Source organism: Strix aluco, chromosome 2, assembly GCF_031877795.1.
Source record: "Strix aluco isolate bStrAlu1 chromosome 2, bStrAlu1.hap1, whole genome shotgun sequence".
NCBI classification, from domain to species: Eukaryota; Metazoa; Chordata; class Aves; order Strigiformes; family Strigidae; genus Strix; species Strix aluco.
This window is the reverse complement of record NC_133932.1, coordinates 7571746-7589977: the sequence shown is the minus strand read 5'-3', so window position 1 is coordinate 7589977 and position 18232 is coordinate 7571746. Positions and strand designations below refer to the sequence as shown.

General features: G+C 44.1%; 1 protein-coding gene across 3 annotated transcripts in view; it reads right to left on the bottom strand.

Annotated features, from left to right (window-relative positions):
- Positions 1-18232, bottom strand: part of CASR (calcium sensing receptor) — an 82179-nt gene that overhangs the window by 4529 nt on the left and 59418 nt on the right. For all 3 annotated transcript variants that reach the window (XR_012621179.1, XR_012621180.1, XM_074809510.1), the window contains exons 5-6: positions 6036-6266; positions 2361-2484 (exon numbers count right to left, since the gene is read on the bottom strand). Coding sequence is in view for 1 of the 3 variants with exons in the window: in XM_074809510.1 (XP_074665611.1) it covers positions 2361-2484; positions 6036-6266 (355 nt within the window). In the remaining 2 variants the exon portion in view is untranslated. The remainder of the gene's footprint in view (positions 1-2360; positions 2485-6035; positions 6267-18232) is intronic.

Genomic DNA, 18232 nt, shown 5'->3' with positions numbered 1-18232 from the left:
TCCTGGCTTGTAGCAGCAATAGTGTGGCCAGCAGGGACAGGGAAGGAATCTTACCCCTGGACTCGGCACTGGTGAGGCCGCACCTCGATTACTGTGTTCAGTTTTGGGCCCCTTACTCCAAAAAAGACATTGAATGACTCGAGCGTGTCCAGAGAAGGGCAACGGAGCTGGTGCAGGGTCTGGAGCACAGGTCTGATGGGGAGCGGCTGAGGGAACTGGGGGGGTTTAGTCTGGAGAAGAGGAGGCTGAGGGGAGACCTCATTGCTCTCTACAACTCCCTGAAAGGAGGGTGCAGAGAGCTGGGGATGAGTCTCTTGAACCAAGTAACAAGCGATAGGACAAGAGGGAATGGCCTCAAGTTGCACCAGTGAAGGGTTAGACTGGCTCTTAGGAAGGATTTCTTTGCAGAAGGGGTTGTTGGGCGTTGGAATGGGCTGCCCAGGGCAGGGGGGGAGTCCCCATCCCTGGAGGGGTTGAAGAGTCGGGTTGACCCAGCGCTGAGGGATCTGGTGGAGTTGAGAACGGTCAGTGTGAGGTTAATGGTTGGACTAGATGATCTTCAGGGTCTTTTCCAACCCAGATGATCCTATTTCAAGCTCTCTTCTTTTGAAGGGGTGGTCATAGGGAGCATCCGTGACCTGATATGATACTGCTTTCCTCATGACTGGTTGCCTCACCTTAAGCTGTTCATGTGAAAAACTTTCACTTGAGGCAAAAGCTCAGTCAGAAGCTCCCATCACCACATGTCATTTCATTTACCTCCATTCAGCCGATCATTTTGATTTTTCTTGTGCCTTTTACCTGGAGGCCTATTGCAACCTGGAGACCTATCGCAAACTGCAGGCAAGGCAGAGCTAATTTCACATACCAGAGAATTCAACCACCTCTATGAGAGACGGGGCAGCTATTTAGCTCTGCATCCTAAAGATGTTGTCTTGAGCTGACTTAAGAGGCCATGCTGCTACTGAAGGAAATAAGCCAGATCTCCCTCCTCTCCCAAGGCTGCTCATTCCTGCCCCCTCCTTTGTGTTACCACCAGAGGTCATGCAGCTAAGAGTTTGTTTTCAGGAGGACCAGAAACCTGATCCAACTCGCTCTACGCTCACAGGAGTACCAGCACTGCTCTCAGACAAACGGTGGGAGCAAACACCTGGGAGAGGACACGACAGATTGTCTCCTTTTGTGGTATCACCGTCTCAGCTGGATGAGACTGGTTGTAAAACTGCTCTCTATGCCTATAAAACTGGCAAGTACAGGAAATAAAGAGCATTACTGTCAGCCAAAATAGCAGCAGGAAAATGTGGAGTCAGAAGGCAGTTACCCCCTCAGACCCACAAATTTCACCAGCACACCAGCTCACAAAATGCTGTGAAAAACACCAAAAGACCCCAATTACACATGACCAGAATTACTTCTATTTAATTTGAAAATGCTACTCCCAAGCATCCTGTAGTACTATATGTGTGTGCTAAAAAAATTATCATTCCTGTCTGATAGGATGCAAATTAGATTATCCCAAAGGAGAACAATTGTTCAGTCTTGCATGCAGCTTACTGAAGCTTTCATCTCAGTCAAGGTCTGCAGCGTGCGCTGGGACGGTGCTGCCGGAGCGGGCGTGAGGAGATCCTGAGCACTCTGCAGTATGCAGGGGACTGCTGTTCCAACAGGATTTACTTGCCTTCCTTACCTTGGGGATGCCCAACACTGAGGGAGAGCTAATGATGTTGGAAATTCAGAATTTTTCAGCCCACTCTAAAACTGAGGTTACCTTTTCCCTTCACTGCAGAACCTGAGGGGCTTGATCCAAGCTCCTACTGAAACCAATGACAAAGATGTCCATGGGTGTTTGATAGGACCCAGAGATTCTGGTCTCTTGCAGTGCCAGTGCTCAACAGAAACAGTGGTTGGTGACCCCATAAAGGGAAATATCTCTCTCTGCTTGTGAAGTCAGGAATGGAATGGACTTTATTTCTTTTAAAAACATGAAATAAAACCCTGACAACATGAGGAAAAGCAGACAGATAACTACAGAATTTAGAATTAGAGTAGGGACTGTCTTCTTCCTCCAGGCTTTTGGAGGAACAAAAGCTATTGCTACAGTGCAATGTAGTTTGCTTGTGGATGTGAGAGAGGCTTCCTAAATGCAAGTCCTTTTTCAGGTTCTCTGCCTTAATTTTCCTAACTCAGAGCAGAAGGGACAAGCAGGCTTAGCAGAAGACAGGACCTGAAGACCACAGGACTCAAATCCCATAAGCTTTTCAGAAGAACTCCCTCCAGATTTCCTATGAAGCCCCCCAGGCAAAGCAGCCTCCATCTCAGCACTGCAGAGAAGCGATTTCAGCTCTCTCTGTGGGGATTACCTGTTTCATCGCTGTACTCCCCGTCGGGGCAGTCCACGCACTCGAAGCAGCAGGTGGGCTCTCCCTCAATGATGCCCTTCCTCGTGCCTGGGAGACAGTCCCTGCTGCAGTTAGAGAAAGGCACCTGCAAGAAAAGAGCCCGAGGAGGGTTAATGGTGGCAGTGCCACACACGCAGCCTTTCTACAGTGGGACCTTGGGCTTCCTCCGAGGCTCTTATTGCTTGATTAGGCTCACCTCTTCCCTCCACAGAACAGACACATTTTGCACAATAGTCCTTCCCCAACCCACCGCAGTGATGTTTTGAAAGAACACATCAAGGGATGGTAAGGAAGATAAGCAGATCTTCGTGATCTCTACTGTGTTGCGGGCACTGTGAACTGATATGTGACCCATGATACACACACTGGTAAACAGTCATTAGATGGTTAAAAGAAAAGACAATCTCTACTGGCAGGAATTTGAGTCACCCTTGGAGATGATGGGCTCTGACTGCTGATCCCCAATTCCATATATTACATATTGACTGCTAATGATTTACAGGATTTAAAACAGTTTCTTGGAATCCACTTCCTCCTGTTCTCTTGAAAACCCTCTCCCAGAAACCAAAACCAAACCCAGAAACAAAAAAGGCAAATTAACTAAGCAAGAGGAGTTTTCATATGAAAGAAAGAAAGGCCCTGTTTTTAGAACATTAAGCATCTAAAGATGCAAATCAGCAGCTACATGCAGATCCAAAGGCTTCCAGACTTCTGCTGCTGCAAATGTTGAGCTGTGTCACCTGCTGGCTAGGCATTTTGCTGTCTGTGAGCCCACCTGGGCATGCTCCTGGATTCCTGGCAGCAAATGGTTGCACAGGCATGCTCACCACATGCCTAACGCACACTGGCAGCAAGGAGTTCAGCACAGTAAGTGGAAGCCTGGACTGTTTTTACACAGAAGCATAACCTGAGGTTGAGCTCACCTTTTCCCAACTAAATTAAGGAAAGAGAGCTGACACAGAACATGGCTTTCTCAGCTCAGGGGAGTTAACCCCACATTTTCCACTGCCAGCAAAGTACCATGAGCTGCACATACTTAAGAGCTGCTCTGGTTGGAAACCTCCGTTCACCTTTTTGGAAGTTTGCTGCTAGTTTGCCCAAGTGCTGCTTGATCTCCAGGAACCTCCTGTGTGGATGCACTCAGGCAGTGAGTCCCGGGTGTAGTTTTTGCCTGCGTGCAGGCACTGACCTCAGCCACAGCGTAAGCAAGCCCTCGGTAGCGGCAGCTCCTATGCGGAGATGCCTGTTTTGCGGTTCAGGTATTCACCCGCAGCTGACAGTGGTTGCCGTTGCCTTTCGCTCTGAACTATAGCAGCACAGTGTTTCTAAGCTGTTAATCAGGATTGCATAATTAATTGGACAGACACATATCCAGGGAAAATCCCTGCAGCTCCCCACTGGAAACACTCTTTGTTGTTACTACCTATTGCTATTAAGACACTGAGCTGTTAATACCTATTCCTCGGGACAGTCTTTAGGCAGGTAGTGCACCCACCGAGAGGAGTTCATCAGTCTAGACTGTCTTTCCCTAGGCTGCCACTGATGATTTTGAACAGACTGAATCAAAGGCCTGACTGAAGCCATGCACTGTTTCCCCATTATCTGCTAAGCTGATTGAGCTTCCAAGGAGGAAAATTATATTGGTTTGGCATGATTTCATCCTGACAAATCTGTGTGGGCTTTTTCTTATCAGTTGATTATCCTCTAAGTGTTTATAAACTGTTTAATAATTTTTTTATCAAGTCTTTCAGGTTACTGAAGCTCAGCCCAATTGTTGGTAATTCCCTTGGCTCTCCTGTATCTGCTTTTAAAAACAGGTATTACGATTACCTTCCTCTAATCCCTTGAGACATCACCCAACCCCCACGTTTCTCAGAGATGAATTACTAGTACTTTTGAGATTGCTTTGGCTGCCTTCTTAAGTATTCTGTGGGGAATTTCATCAAGTTCTGCCAAAATGAATCTATTCATCTTACCTACTCTTTAACTTGTTCTTTTGCAAGTCTGGCCAGTGCTGAAGTTCCTGTGTTAAAATTAACTAAATTTAATCTTTTTTTGAGGACGACAGAAGCACAGAAGGCTTCAATGAGTGAAGTATTGGCTACTGTCTTTTATCTGGAAGAAATTCAAACTCTATAAACTGAAAAAAAGGCTGCAGCAGACGAAGAGATCACAAGCCCCTCCACTGGCACACAATTTACATGCCCTGGCATGACACTTCAGAAACATCCAGTCACTTTTTTACCAGTTTAAGACAGAGAATGAAGATAAATATTGAACTGTTGGAGGGATTTAGACCAAGAGAACCCAATTACTCTGTTTAAGTAAAAAACAATAAAATCCTAACTGTTGGAAAAGGTGCCAGTGGCATTTGCAATGATCAGAAGGAGGGGTTAGAATATCAGGTCTTTTTAATTCCTCTTGTAGTTTGTGCTCAGAGACTCCAGCTGGGCTTAGAAAAGCCTGAGGTCAGTATTTCTGTGGTAACATGCTCTGCCTGACCCATGCCTCCTTCAGAGAGCTCTGGATTTAAACCATAACTGAAGCTGGAGTATCTGGAGTAAAGGTAAGGCTTAAATGATGGTGTAAATACATTAGGTAAGTGTAGCTACTGCAGAGGCAGTTACCTGATATGCCAGCCAACATGAATAATCACCTGGAAGCGAATTGCCTTGTTCATTGATCAGGTGCTCATTTAACATGTCTAAACATTGCAGCAGGGCCTGGCAGCGATATTTCTAAGCTAACGCTCCCTGTCACCTCCCAGGCCACAACCCAGATGCCTGTTCAGTATCTCCGCCGGGAGCTGGGGTGTCTGGGTTGGAGTGGGCTGCTACCAGCTATGACGGCAGTTCACCTGGCTCTTATCTGGAGATCTCTGCACCATGTTCCCATCATGCAGGGGAGACACAGCCTTGGCTGCTAGTGATGGGACAGCTGTGCTGAAAAGATCTAACATATGCAAGAAAGCGGAAAAGGAATTAGGCCTGACTGAAGTCAATGGCTACATCACACACTTTTGAGACCGCACAAGCACCTTCTGGTAGTTTATAAAAAGGTAGCAGGCACTGGCATCTCCACTATTTGGGCACCATGTCCAAGTTAACCTGGGCAGATTGACAGGGCTTGTTCTGTTTGGTTTACAAGTCAAAGGTGGCTCTGGACTTGGAGGGTGAAGCCAGCAGAAAGAGTTGAGAATTTAACTAGGAGCACGAAGAGACACTTCTTGATACAGACACAGTGGGAGTGGAAGAGATCACTGTTCTCAGCGAAGAAACTACTGAGCTCAGGAAAACGTGAGTTAGTCAACAATCAGACTTGGGTAATGAATTTCTCATCCTTGTGGAACCAGCATTGCAAAATTCCAAGCTATCTACATGGGTCAGAAAAAAGGTGTTATTTGAACCATTAATACCTGGGCTCATCAAATGTATAGGAGGGGAGAAGCAGCTGCCCGTTATTTCCAGAAGTGCATAAACGAGGGTGTGAAAGACTACGGCAGAGACCATGTATACAGTAAGATGAATGGATCTTTTAATGAGACATGGAGCCATAATACGAGGAGTGTGCAGGGTTAGTTCAAATTTGAGCTTGTGGAAACTTGGGAAATGTTGCTGTCAGGATTTAAGCACTTACCTCCTTAGAGAATCCACTCCATAGGATCTTGTTTTCATTGATAAAGAGCCTCTCCCCTTTCTTGGCATAAACGTTGTAGTGCCCAACCTCTTCAAAGACGACTGAGCCATCCTCCGGAGATAGATGCCAATTGATTATTGAGTAATTCCCTACCAGGTCTCCAAACTCATCAAAATCCACTTGCTCCCCCATGTTATTGGTGAAGTTTAAGTGTCGCAGGTGCTTGAGAACCTAGAGAGAGAGAGAGAGGAAGAGAGAGACTGTGAATGCCTGCGTGTCAAAACCCTACCACAGCACACATCTTCTGTGGGGACAGAACTGGAAATAATCACTTTACTACAGTCCTTAAGCTCTTAAAAATCAGTTAATCACAACAGTATCAGGCTTTCTCTCATAGTCATCACACACACACAGAGCCTGTACAAACCTTGTAGACAGCACAAGGTATCATGGTCCTCAGGGTGGTCAGCACCCATCTGTAATGTTTACCAGTTGCTACCCCATCAGCCACTTGGCATTCCTCTTCAGTCCCTCTGAGCCACCTCTGCAAGCCCGTAGCTCTTCTTCGGGGGCACAGAAGTGGCAGCATCCACTGAAGTGTTTCAGTCACGCATGCATCCTTCTCACCCTGCTCTTGCAACCACTCTGCATAAACGCTCTCAGTTGGCATTGCTCATCTCTGAAGGATCAATCACTCAGAAACAGGAATACTTGAGAAACAATTGAAACTTGACTTTTGATTAAAAACCCCCCAAGCCCAATGACTTCAGTAAAAAACAACAAATCAAGCTTGCTCGCCACATGGCAGGCCTGGAGAACTCATACCAGGTTTTTTTGGTGCCTGTCTCCTGGTCGCATAGTTTCAAGTAATCACATTCAGCCTGTCCCCACATGTTGACTCCTGTGATTTTCACCTTAATTGTCATATGCTGTGGACAAGAGCTGTTAATCCCAGGGACAACTGCAGTTGCAAAATTCACAATCTAGATAGCCTGACAGGTAGTCCAAAGAAACTGCAGCATGAAAGAAAACTTGTACTGGCAACTGTGATATGATTCATCCACATCATGTTTTTCTTCAAAAGTTAGTTGCTGGTTTATGCACTTCTCAGATTTCTTCTCCCCATTTAATGGTTAGTCTTCATTAGTTTCTCTGTAGAGCTGATCTGTGGAAAGCTGGGGTGACTCTGAGGGCACCTGGCTGTCAGCTGCCCCTAGACCACTGCGGCGTAGTTGCTGCTTTGGTTCTAGCACCTGTGACAGCATGTAAGCCCAGTCCTCTCTCTCACCTGTGAGTGCCCAAACATACAGTCCTGAATGGCAAAATGTAAGAAAAATCAAAACGAAATCAATTTGTCTGGGCAGGCAGAGCCCTCCTCACCCCATACACATAGAACAGACAATATTGTTTTGATGAAGCCTTTTTACCTGGAAACACAGGGACAGAGGAGCAGAATAACTTCATTAATTCCTGTCAGTTTTGCTAAATTGTCTCATTTTTCTCTGTTTCCTTTTGGGATCCTTCTATCTCAAGCTAAAATCCCCAGAGCTACAGAGATACCCTCCTCTCACTGCCTATACCGATGGCAGCCTGAGAGAGTCTGGAAAAATCATAGTAGCACTACGAGGACACGGCTGGCAATACCTTTTCAGCTTTGTGTGACGCTGATGGAAGTACATCAAAATATAGCCACAGTATTCAGTCTGAATAATGGCTGAGATGGTGGAGACAAGACTTTTTTCTGTCTTTCTCATCCCCGCTGGCCCTCCTCTGTAGACCAGCTCCCCCATAAGGTGTGCAGCTGAAATGATCTCACTGAAGAGCCTGTCCCTGGAAGACCTCACCCTCTGGACACGGCAAAATAAGGTGTTCTGCTCTGGCCCTTTGCTGTGGAGAGCTGGGGCATTGCCTGCTGTAGGGAAGAAAAGAGGAGAATGCTTCCCTCTCCTCCCCTTCATCCCTGAGGGGCACCCAGGAAGATGCTACTTGCCCAGCTCCATCAGGGAGCAGCAAGAACAGAGCAGAGGCAGCTCTGAGGTCGGAACAGGTGACATAGGGTCTGCAGATCCACGGTGATGTCTGTACTGCATCAACTCACTTTGGCCTCATCTGCAGTGGGGCTGCAATCTTGGACGTGTTAGCAGGAACTCTGTCCGTCAGCAGTGCAGGTCCCAGGCAGATAACCCGCATTCCTCTGCAGGCTCTAGCACCTACCACAGCTCTGATGTCCAGATCAGATTTAAGTTGTTATGTTGAGCTGAATGGCACATTTCTCCTCACTCCCACTCAGTATTGCACTCTCATGCAGCACTGTAGCACTCTGTTGAATGACGCCAGGATATCCTGACTGGGTGTCACTGCTGGGTTGACTGGGTTGACAGGAGGTGCAGACCTTGCACTTCTTTTGATTACAGTTACTACACACATTAGGGGACAATCCTGCAAGTGCCATATTGAAGATTCTTCAGTTCAAGTCCTGCCTCTCATGGCCAGCTGCAGCGGCAGGAGGCTGGCTGGTCTTACGGTCAGCGAGATGAAAGGTGGAGAAAATTCTGGATTCCCTGGATGCATTTTTTTTTTTTGTTTAATTTCATAACATTCAGCTCAATTAGTCTATTCCTTTGCCTTACCCCCTGACATCAGACTTCTTAGAAAGTGATATATACCCCTGGCTACTGGTGGGGTTTTGTAGGATTAGTTTAGCAGCATGTTTCCTTTGGTCTCACACACACACACACTACACCTGAGTATTCAGGTTATAAACCATTTCATGTATGAGCTGATCTCTCCAGCTGGTGGGTAAATATTCATATAAAAGCACTGATCTGCACGTAATATTGTCTTTCCCCAGGCACAGAATAGCAGCTTCAGCTATGCAGCCATAGATGGGGAGCGGGAGAGCCCAGGTGTATCAGCTCATGCAGAAAAGACAAATGCCCTATTTAAAATCCCAAATGGAGGGGCAACGGGAGTAACAAAACTTGATTTCTCTTTCCAGCAAATACCAAAGTTTGCCTTCATTTTCTAAGGGGCAGCTTGTGAAATGGTAACTGAACGGCTGCTAGGACATGTTCCTGTTCTAGACAGTAAGAAAATCCCAGGATAATATCTGTATATCACACAAGTTCTGCTCTCTATAGGATGAAAATATGGTTTAAACATCCAAGGAATATACAAGCACTAAACTTTAAAAGAGGAAGTTGTAGACTCTGAATAACTACAGAACTCTTTTATAGGCACCTGTCTATCAATGATTAGCTAAAGGCTTTACAGTTAAAAATGTGTCACTGTGTTTTGTAACTAAAGATAGAAACATAAATACCCAGGACTCAATCCACAAAGACTTAAAAGACCCTGCTTCAGTGAGGGCAAGAGCATGTGCCAGGGGTGCATGTATCATACCCTGGAACTAAGAGTTTACAAAAGAAGTGTTGACCTCGTGGCTTGAATACACTGTCAGCAGCTGGTGGAAGCCTGCAGGGAGAGAGTTGTGCAAGCTGCTGTCTTCAGATGTTTCTTTCTCTAATGTTTCCTTCTTTTTTTCTCCCTCTGTCACAAGCTCCGTGTTGCAATGCCTTTTAATTAAAACATCAGAAAGGACTTGCAAGCTGCCCTCTGGGTCACCCTTCCATTATTCTGGGTAAGGCCATTCCCAGCCATGTAGCATCCCATGCTTTATCCGGGCTAGATACTCAGAGTCATGTGGTTTCCGCTCTTACGTAAGGATCATAAAACTATAACATAAATACAGTTGTATTGTCTCAGACTGGCAGCCCATCTCCCCAGGACCTGTGGCCAACAGCAAATGCCTACAAAAGAGAAGAAGGGGACGTGATACTTCCCCAGAATACTCTCACATATTTTGCAGCTCAGTGACTTCCTGGGCCAAAGGTCTTTGTACCTGATAACCTGTGGTGGATTTTTCTTCCATGACGTTGCACATTTGTGTTGTGCACCTGTGTGAACTTTTCACATTGATGTCTCCTACAGCAAGGAGATCTACATTTTATGTGAAAGGCAGCTCTTCTTGCCTGTTGGAACAGAGCAGCTACTAATCTCTTTTGATGACCCTCATGCTTATGTTGGAAAAGACAAAAGAACTGTCATTTGCAAGTCACCTTTTCCATGCCTCTCAGGATTTTACAAACCTTTGTCAGATCTCTCTTCAGCCACCTCTTTCCCCTGACTTTGTTGCTTCTTGTACAGAAGCTGTTCCATTGACCCTTCTCCAAACTTTCCTGGTGTCCTTCATCAATTCTGAGACCTGCACACGATAATGAAGTGCACCAAGGGTTAATGAAGTGGCCCCAGGGCACTCTGTTTACCTCTCTGTCCCTTTTCCAGTGTGACTATTCTTGACAGTGCATTTGCTTCTTTGACTACTCAGCCAGAGCTGAGAGTCCACCCAAGGACCTGTTCAAGCTTGAAGATCTCATCTGTGATTAGTCAGAACTCACCATTTATTTTTATCCTCTGCTGACTATCTTTCAACCAACTGTTCATCCATGCGAGGACTGAATTTGGTGACAGACTACCAGAAGCCTTTTAGAAGGTGGAGCATACTCTATGAATAGGAGCTCCCTTATCCATATTCATCCCAAAGCCTTCAAAGAACTTCAGGAGGTTTGTGAGGTAGGGCTTCTCTTTACAAAAGTCATGGTGACTTCTCCTCAGAATATTCTATTTTCCCCTCCTTCTTAATGTTTTTTTTACTACAGTTTCTAATAATGGGCTCAGTCAGGCTCTGCTAATTCCTTGGGTCTCCTCCAGAACCCCAGAAAATTGATGTCACATCTTTCAGCTTTCTAGGTCTCAGGGCCTATGACTGTTTCAAGTGAGTGGTTGGTCACTGTAGCCAGCACTTCAGCTACTTCATCTGTGAGCTCTGGCAGAGCTCTCAGGTGAACACCATTCACTTGTACCGAGGTATGAAGGTTCGTTTTGCTCTTGTGTCCCATAGCTTCTTCTACAGTCACTCCAATCAAACAGATCCTCTACAAGTCCCTCATTAATAAATAAACTCAGTAATCTTCTCAAGTTTGACCATAAAGAGCACACTTCTACTCTGCCATGGCCTTACCTTGTCTTTTGCAGTGATAACCTATGGCTCAACAGACAGTCCTACTGCTGAAGTGTTTAAAAAAGAATTTATGAGCTTTTATCCATTTACAGCCTGTTCCTTATTCTGTTTTTCGGCCTGCCTTATTTTATTTTTACATTTAACCTGCCAGAGTTTATGATCCTTCCAATTTTATTCACTGGACATAACTCAGTGATTTGAAGGATGCTGTCTCACTTTTAATAAACACCACTTAATACTGTGTTTTGCCTTGCCAGTTTCCTTAGCCTTTCTCCACCTTGATCTGCAGCAGACACTTACTTTGTGTCACTAGTATTAGGGCCGGTGGCAGGCAAAAAAACCCACTTAAATTATAAACGCAGTCAGGCAGCAGATAACTGTGTGTGTATGAATGTCCGAAGTTGAACTTTTGTACTCTGGAGCACAGGCTAGCTGCAAGCAGTATGTACTAGTTGTACATTTTTGATAGCAGCTGGACTAAACAAAGTGGCATGTCTTGAATCCTCCAATTAGTAACAAGATGTGAGACAGAACCACCAGTTAGAAGGCTTATTGCAACCAAAACCTAGGGCTCAGGGCTAGAAAGAAGAAGGTGAAGATCATGTCTGGATAAAAAACACTGGAAGTGGAGAAAGATCCTGGAGATGAAGGAGATGTGTGGAGATGAATGTTGGGGGATGCCCAGTGACCTTGGCCAGTAATGCTCGAGACTGGTAACTGTGAGGAGCTGCACAGGATGAACTGACAACTGCCACCTTGACAGACACAATGTCCCTGCTACGAAGGGAAGATGAGATCTAGTGAATGTAATGGTGCGGGGAAAGCAAATGAGTGTGTGAGATACCAAGCAGGTTAAAAGCTCTAGTCTTGTTAATTCTTAAATAAACATCAGTATCCAGATCTGCTATGGGTTGTCATTTACTCTGTCTCAGCTGTGACAGGTCCTTAACTAGTCTCCATATACCAGCAAGGGTTTAATATCCTTGGCTTCCTTCTGCAGTTTCTTTGCAGCATGTTTCCTCACTAGGTCAAATGGTCCTGCAAGGGAAGTGAACCTGGGCACATTATAGGTGTCTGTCTCATAAAAGACAAACGATTCCCACTCCTAACATGCAGTTACAAGGAATCCTCTTGACAGTTAACATACATTTGCCCACACAGAGTTTTAATTTCTCTCTACCTAGCTGTATTTCAGGCCTGTAAAACAGTTCTGGATCGATGGCTACCAAACGTACCATCTTTGCTTTGGTAGGGTGTCCATCCTGAAAGCAGCAAACAGTTCCACTTCATGGCTCAATGTGAAGATGAAAAGCTGGCAACTGTACTGAAGATGACAAGTTCTCCTTTCATTCTGAATTGCTGAGGGCCCATTCTCCCCTCTTGTTTCAGATTCCTAATAAAGCACCCAGAGAAGATACTTTCATAATGCTGTACTAGGCATAAGAACTTGAGAGCTCAGCTATCACATTAGCCCAGTGGTCATGGCATACATGATTTGGTTTCTGCCAGTGGTCAAGTATCAGAAGGAAATATGCCCATGCCAGTTCTGAAAGAGCCATTTGTCAAATACTTTTCAATAAATGTTCCCTGAAGCAATTGGTTTTTATTTTTCTGTCTCCCTTTTGTTTCCATCTGTCTATATGTGAATCTTTATTTACATGCTAGTAAAGCTCTAATTTTTACTGTCTATATCAATGTTTAATTCCTGCTGCATTCTCTACTTTGGATTATCTCGTTCTGCCTGTTTTTCATGTAGGGCCAACTCTTAGGCTCTCCCAAAGGCCATCATCACAGTATCAACCAGTTCAGACATGAAGGACCTGAGCAGGCAGGAAGGCACTAGCCCCCTGAGTCACTAATACCTGTTTCCAGAAGCATGAGGTGGGGAAAGATGAATTGCACCCAGCTCTTCTGCCCACAGCATTCTTCTTGCTGGCAGGAGCTGAACTCTCCTTTTGCTCTATAATCTCTCCTCCTCCCCTGCTGCCCATTATACACCAATGGCGGCAACATGTCGTGCTGATGGTTTTTTTTAAAACCAACATGGCAGGATATGCCAACACCATCAATCTCACCTTTTTCTGAAGGCCATTCAGAACAGAGTTCTTCAGCCAGCGGGGGATGTGATTCATTACTGTACGCCACATTCCACCTAAGATGCCTGATTTCTATTGGTTTTCTGCTCTGAAGAAGCGACTGTTAATACTATTTATCACTATAAGGGTAACCCAGGTGGAGAGGTTGAAAGTGACCCAGGAACAGAGCTGGGATTCTCACTGTAAACACCTCACAAAAAAATGGCATGTCTTTCTGTTGCACGTGTCCAGTCCTGTGCCCAAGGAGTGCCTGGTCTGTAGTTGGGATACTGGGCACTTCATGCTAAAATAACGAAGACTAGTCATCACCTACTGTACAAGGGCTGGGCTTTACTCCAGGACTGAAACTGTCAGGTTGGTAACAGTGCAGATGAACAAAGGGAGATAAACCCTGGAAGAAGGGCTGGTGTCAAAGAGTTGAAGAGAGAGAGCATTGATAGTCAGCCAGAGATTCAGTGACAATACTGCAAAGGAATTCTGGCAACATGGGGTGGACATCCCAGCTCTGGTGAAATGCTAGATCTACCAGTGACTTGAAAAACAGGATGAAAGAAAGAGTTAGTTCAAGACTCAGGAAGGCCTGTAGAAAGGCTGAGAATAACACAACAACATTCAAAGTTGTTATGCTTTGATAAGAGCTGAATGACATCCTCGTAAAGCAAGGTAGGTCAATGGACAGCACAACTGAAGGCTAAATGCATATGACAATGTGCCATATGTTAGAAGTAATAATTGAAGCTATTCATAAGCTTTATTGGAAACTAAATTAACTAACCACTCAAGACAAAGACTCATTCATTATAGCAGGCAGCTTAGTAAAAACACTCTGTGCATTACACAGTTGAAAGAGCAAACAAAATATTAGGATATGAAAGTAAGAAAGAAAATGGCACTGAAAATACGGTGCCAATATGTACATCGATAGTACAGTTTCCCCTGGAAAATGCAGTTAGTTCTAGTCACTTGATCAGAAAAGAAGAATAAAAGGCAGATTAGAGAGGTCCAGAGGTGGTGATGATAGCTCTTAGACAGTCATTCTGACTTCCATTTGAAAAGAAGTGAAAGTGCAGGATTATTTAACTGTTTATGACACATGTAGTGATCTGTGGGAAGGAGGTGACATATTCTCACAGAAGCAGAGACCCCTTTCCCTGCAAAGCTGACTGACTTTATTCAGGTCTCCAGAGAAGTACAGGACATCAAGCTGCCATGACAAGATGTGCTGATTGGCATATTTTAACTGGTAATTGGTTTGGTTCTGCTTCCATCGTGGATAGGAGATCCCCAGGCAGCTGAGAGATGGTTCTCTTGCCCTCTTCCATTGACCAGGGCCCTCTGCTCGAGTGCTGACGTGGGCATCCATGCGTACATTTTGCTTTTTCTCTGTCAGAGAGAAGCAGGTTCTCCAATAGAAATTTGCAGGAATTGGCAGAGGGTGGAACTCAGATGGACTGTGTTGGAAACACCTCACTTGCTGCTCAGTGGAAGATGCTTTGTGCTTCCTTTGTCTCAGGCTATGCTGTGAGTGCTCAGTCTGCTTGGAAACTGATGGAGTTTCCTACAACAAGGACTGGCTGGACTGCCTGTAACCAGGCTCGATGGGTTAGCTTATGTGGCTTTCTAGCCAGCGACCAAGGGACACTGATTTGCTGATTCAAAACTGCAGCAGCTTTGATGCTTTCTTGACAGTGAAAGGTGACAGAAGTAACAAAGCAATAGCTGCTACAACAGTGAGAGCAAGTCACTTAAACCAAAAATGTCAAAGGCATGCATTTCAAAATGGGATTTGATATAAAATGGGACTAATCGGATTTAGGGTCAGATTTACTACAGTACTATGTTATAAGGATGTCCAGAAAGAACTCAAAAACACAAGCCTAGTGGGTTTTGCAACAGTCTACACAAGTCGGGTCTAACTGACATAATTTAGAAAATCCCATTAGATATTTACTGGTGTTTGCAACTCCCTAAATGCCATTACAAAACTGGGTCTAAAATGCTTCAGAAAGACCTGTCTGCTGAGTCATAGAGGTTCCCAAAGGAATCAAGAAATGATCTTACAGCATTTTGGCATTGCATGGCTGGTTTTTCAGACTGAGGTCACAGGACACAGTAAGGATGGGACCAGGATATTTAATTTCCTGAAGGTCCTCCAAAACTTCTGCTGACGATGTGCACACCTGCTGTTCTAAGTGTCTATAGAATGCAAGTCCTGAGCTTATACTGCTTACAGAATCACAGAATCATCGAGGTTGGAAAAGACCTAAAAGATCCTCTAGTCCAACCATTAACCTCACACTGACCGTTCTCAACTCCACCAGATCCCTCAGCGCTGGGTCAACCCTTAATGCAAAGCTAACAGCACATCACTTAAACTTGCTATGATAAAGGATAATGATTTTGCTAAGTGTGATGTGACTGGAAAATATAGCAAGAAAGTTTTCATGTGCTTGGCCTTGACTGGATCCACATGATACATGAGGAAATAAACAGTGGGAACATCCTCTGCATACATCTCAACTACAGGATTTTCTGAAACCAAAGATTTACATAGGAAAACATCACGTGAAATCCAGTCAACTGAAATTTAGTGCAAATATGTTTTTTTAAAGTCAGACTTAAAAATGTGACCTTCAAGTCACAATTTCATTTTTAATTGTAATTACTTTTTAATGGGAAAAGGGGAAACACTTAATTTTGAGTCTGTCAGAATGCTTGTTTGGATGGTGTCGCTTCAATTAAATGCTATTAGTGAGCGCGACTAACTCCAGGGGAGAAGAGAGATGACAAAAGAGTTTTTTCCTCTAACATTTTCTCCTTCTTCTGTTTTAAATTAAGATCCAGCTGTATGATGGTACAGCTTTTGCATGGCCCAGAGTATGATATTTTACTATTAGTTCCCTAGAGTCCAGAAGAACCCTTCCTACAAGAAACTTCAGCAGTTAAGGCATGTGGAATAGCCTTGGTCCCAGTTCAGTGCCATCCCAAACAGACTTAATCTGATCTACTGACTGCAGTAGATTTTTTCTGGAGAAAAATGGCTGGAGTGACAGCATCTCTCCCCTCCTTACAAATACTGTGAGCATTAATGCAGTTTCTTGTAATCAGGACGAAAATCATGGTAGCAAAATGAAAAATAATGTCTTGTGGAGAATCCCTAGATGTGAAATATAATGCTGTACAAAATCAATCACGCTTCTGACTAGTCTCTGCCCCAGTGATGTACAAGTGTAGGCCAGTGATGACGGAAGTCTCTGTACCCAACAGAATGGAGAAAATCCATGGACAAGCTAGAGGAAAGGACTGAATGACTGTACTGCATGCATGATAAACCCACTATCAATTCAGAAATTTGGCTCTGTTCATTAAAATAAAAGCTCATTAATTGAGGGGTAATGATATGTTGCTATCCTCATCATATAAATAAAGCTCAAACTGCAGTATTTATTATGGTGTGCTCTAAAAGCATTAATCCAACAGCCATTCAAACAAGGCTGTGAAACACAAGTAGTATATTAATTGAAAGTAGAACATTAAAAAAACTGGAGAACAAAGAAGAAAATATCACCGGGCAACATATTAAGAAATTTCTTGAACATATTAAAATTGGAAGGTGTCATGTATGCTAGATCCTCATGACCTAAGGCTGTAAGAGATAGCTAAAGAGGATGACAAGCTAAAGAGACAGCTAAGGAGGAGCAGGGAAAGCTAAATGAATGATATGTTATTGCCATTGCTATCAGAAAAAAAGCCTGGACATTCTTATCCCAAGGGCACTTGTTTTGGAGCCATAATGTGCCATTAACGGAGGTAGAAGGTCCTTAAAAAGAGATTAGAGAACAGCCCAAGCAATTTAAATTGGATCTAAAAGGCTGGCAGAACCAGACAGTTCATCACAGCACTCCACAAGCAATGAAAAGAGCTCTAATACAGTAGATTTATGATACACGCATACAAATGCCACTGGCTTTGAATGAAGTCAGTATGCTATCTGATATTATTCCACAGCAATCCCAATCCACCTTTCTGGTACCCATGCACGTGTAATGCACTCCCAACAGTGTGCGTGAAGGTTCCCTCCATGTCAGTCCATGTAGGGCATGAATCAGAGCTAAACCCTCTTACAGAGACTTGTATTTCAGTGGCTGCTCCAGAGTCTGCCTCTGATGGCTGCAGCAGCTGCCAAGCAAAGACAATATTGTAAAAGGCAAAGGGATGTCCTCTGTAACCAAAGGCTGGTTAGCCTGACATCAATCCCAGGAAAAACAATGGGAAAACAAGAATTTTGGGTTGAGGATCAATTAATACAAGATTATAGGACAGAAACATAATTGCTGCCAGTCAGTAAAGCTTCGAGGAATACAGATCTTATTAAATCCAAGTTTGGTTGACAAGCACATCCCTTTAAAAGTGAAATATCTGAGCTTTACATGTAATGTAAAGCATCCATTCATGGACCAAGAATTGCCCAACAGATTTGTAAAAACAGATACCAACAGAAACAGATGATCAGTTTATGGAGAATTCCTCCAGCCTCAGTAAACCACTTACTGTTACCCAATATGTTCATCAATACTCTAGCAGAAAATACAAAAGTGCTGCTGGGAAAATTTGCAGAAAATGCATGGAATACGGTAATGGTAAATAATTATCAGGACAAAGCATTTCCCTCAGATTGCTCTCAAACATCTGTGTTTAATACAGTGAAATTCAGACTTACACATCAAGGCATAAGAAATTCAAGCCACAAGCACAGAAAGGGTACCGCATCCTGCAAAGTATTACTGCCAACTTAATGTGACCTTTCCATTGCACACTGTGGCAAGGAAGGCTAATGTAACTTGTGCACGTATAAATGAGGAAGTAATAAGAGTATGTAAATGTGGGACTTTTTTCATTGTCTGGCTGTGCGGAGGCTGTTAAAGCAATACTGAATATATGCCAAACAGAAGGATGAGTAAATGGGCAAGATACAGAAATAAAGCAGAAAACATATCTTATGACTGAAAACCCACTCTGTT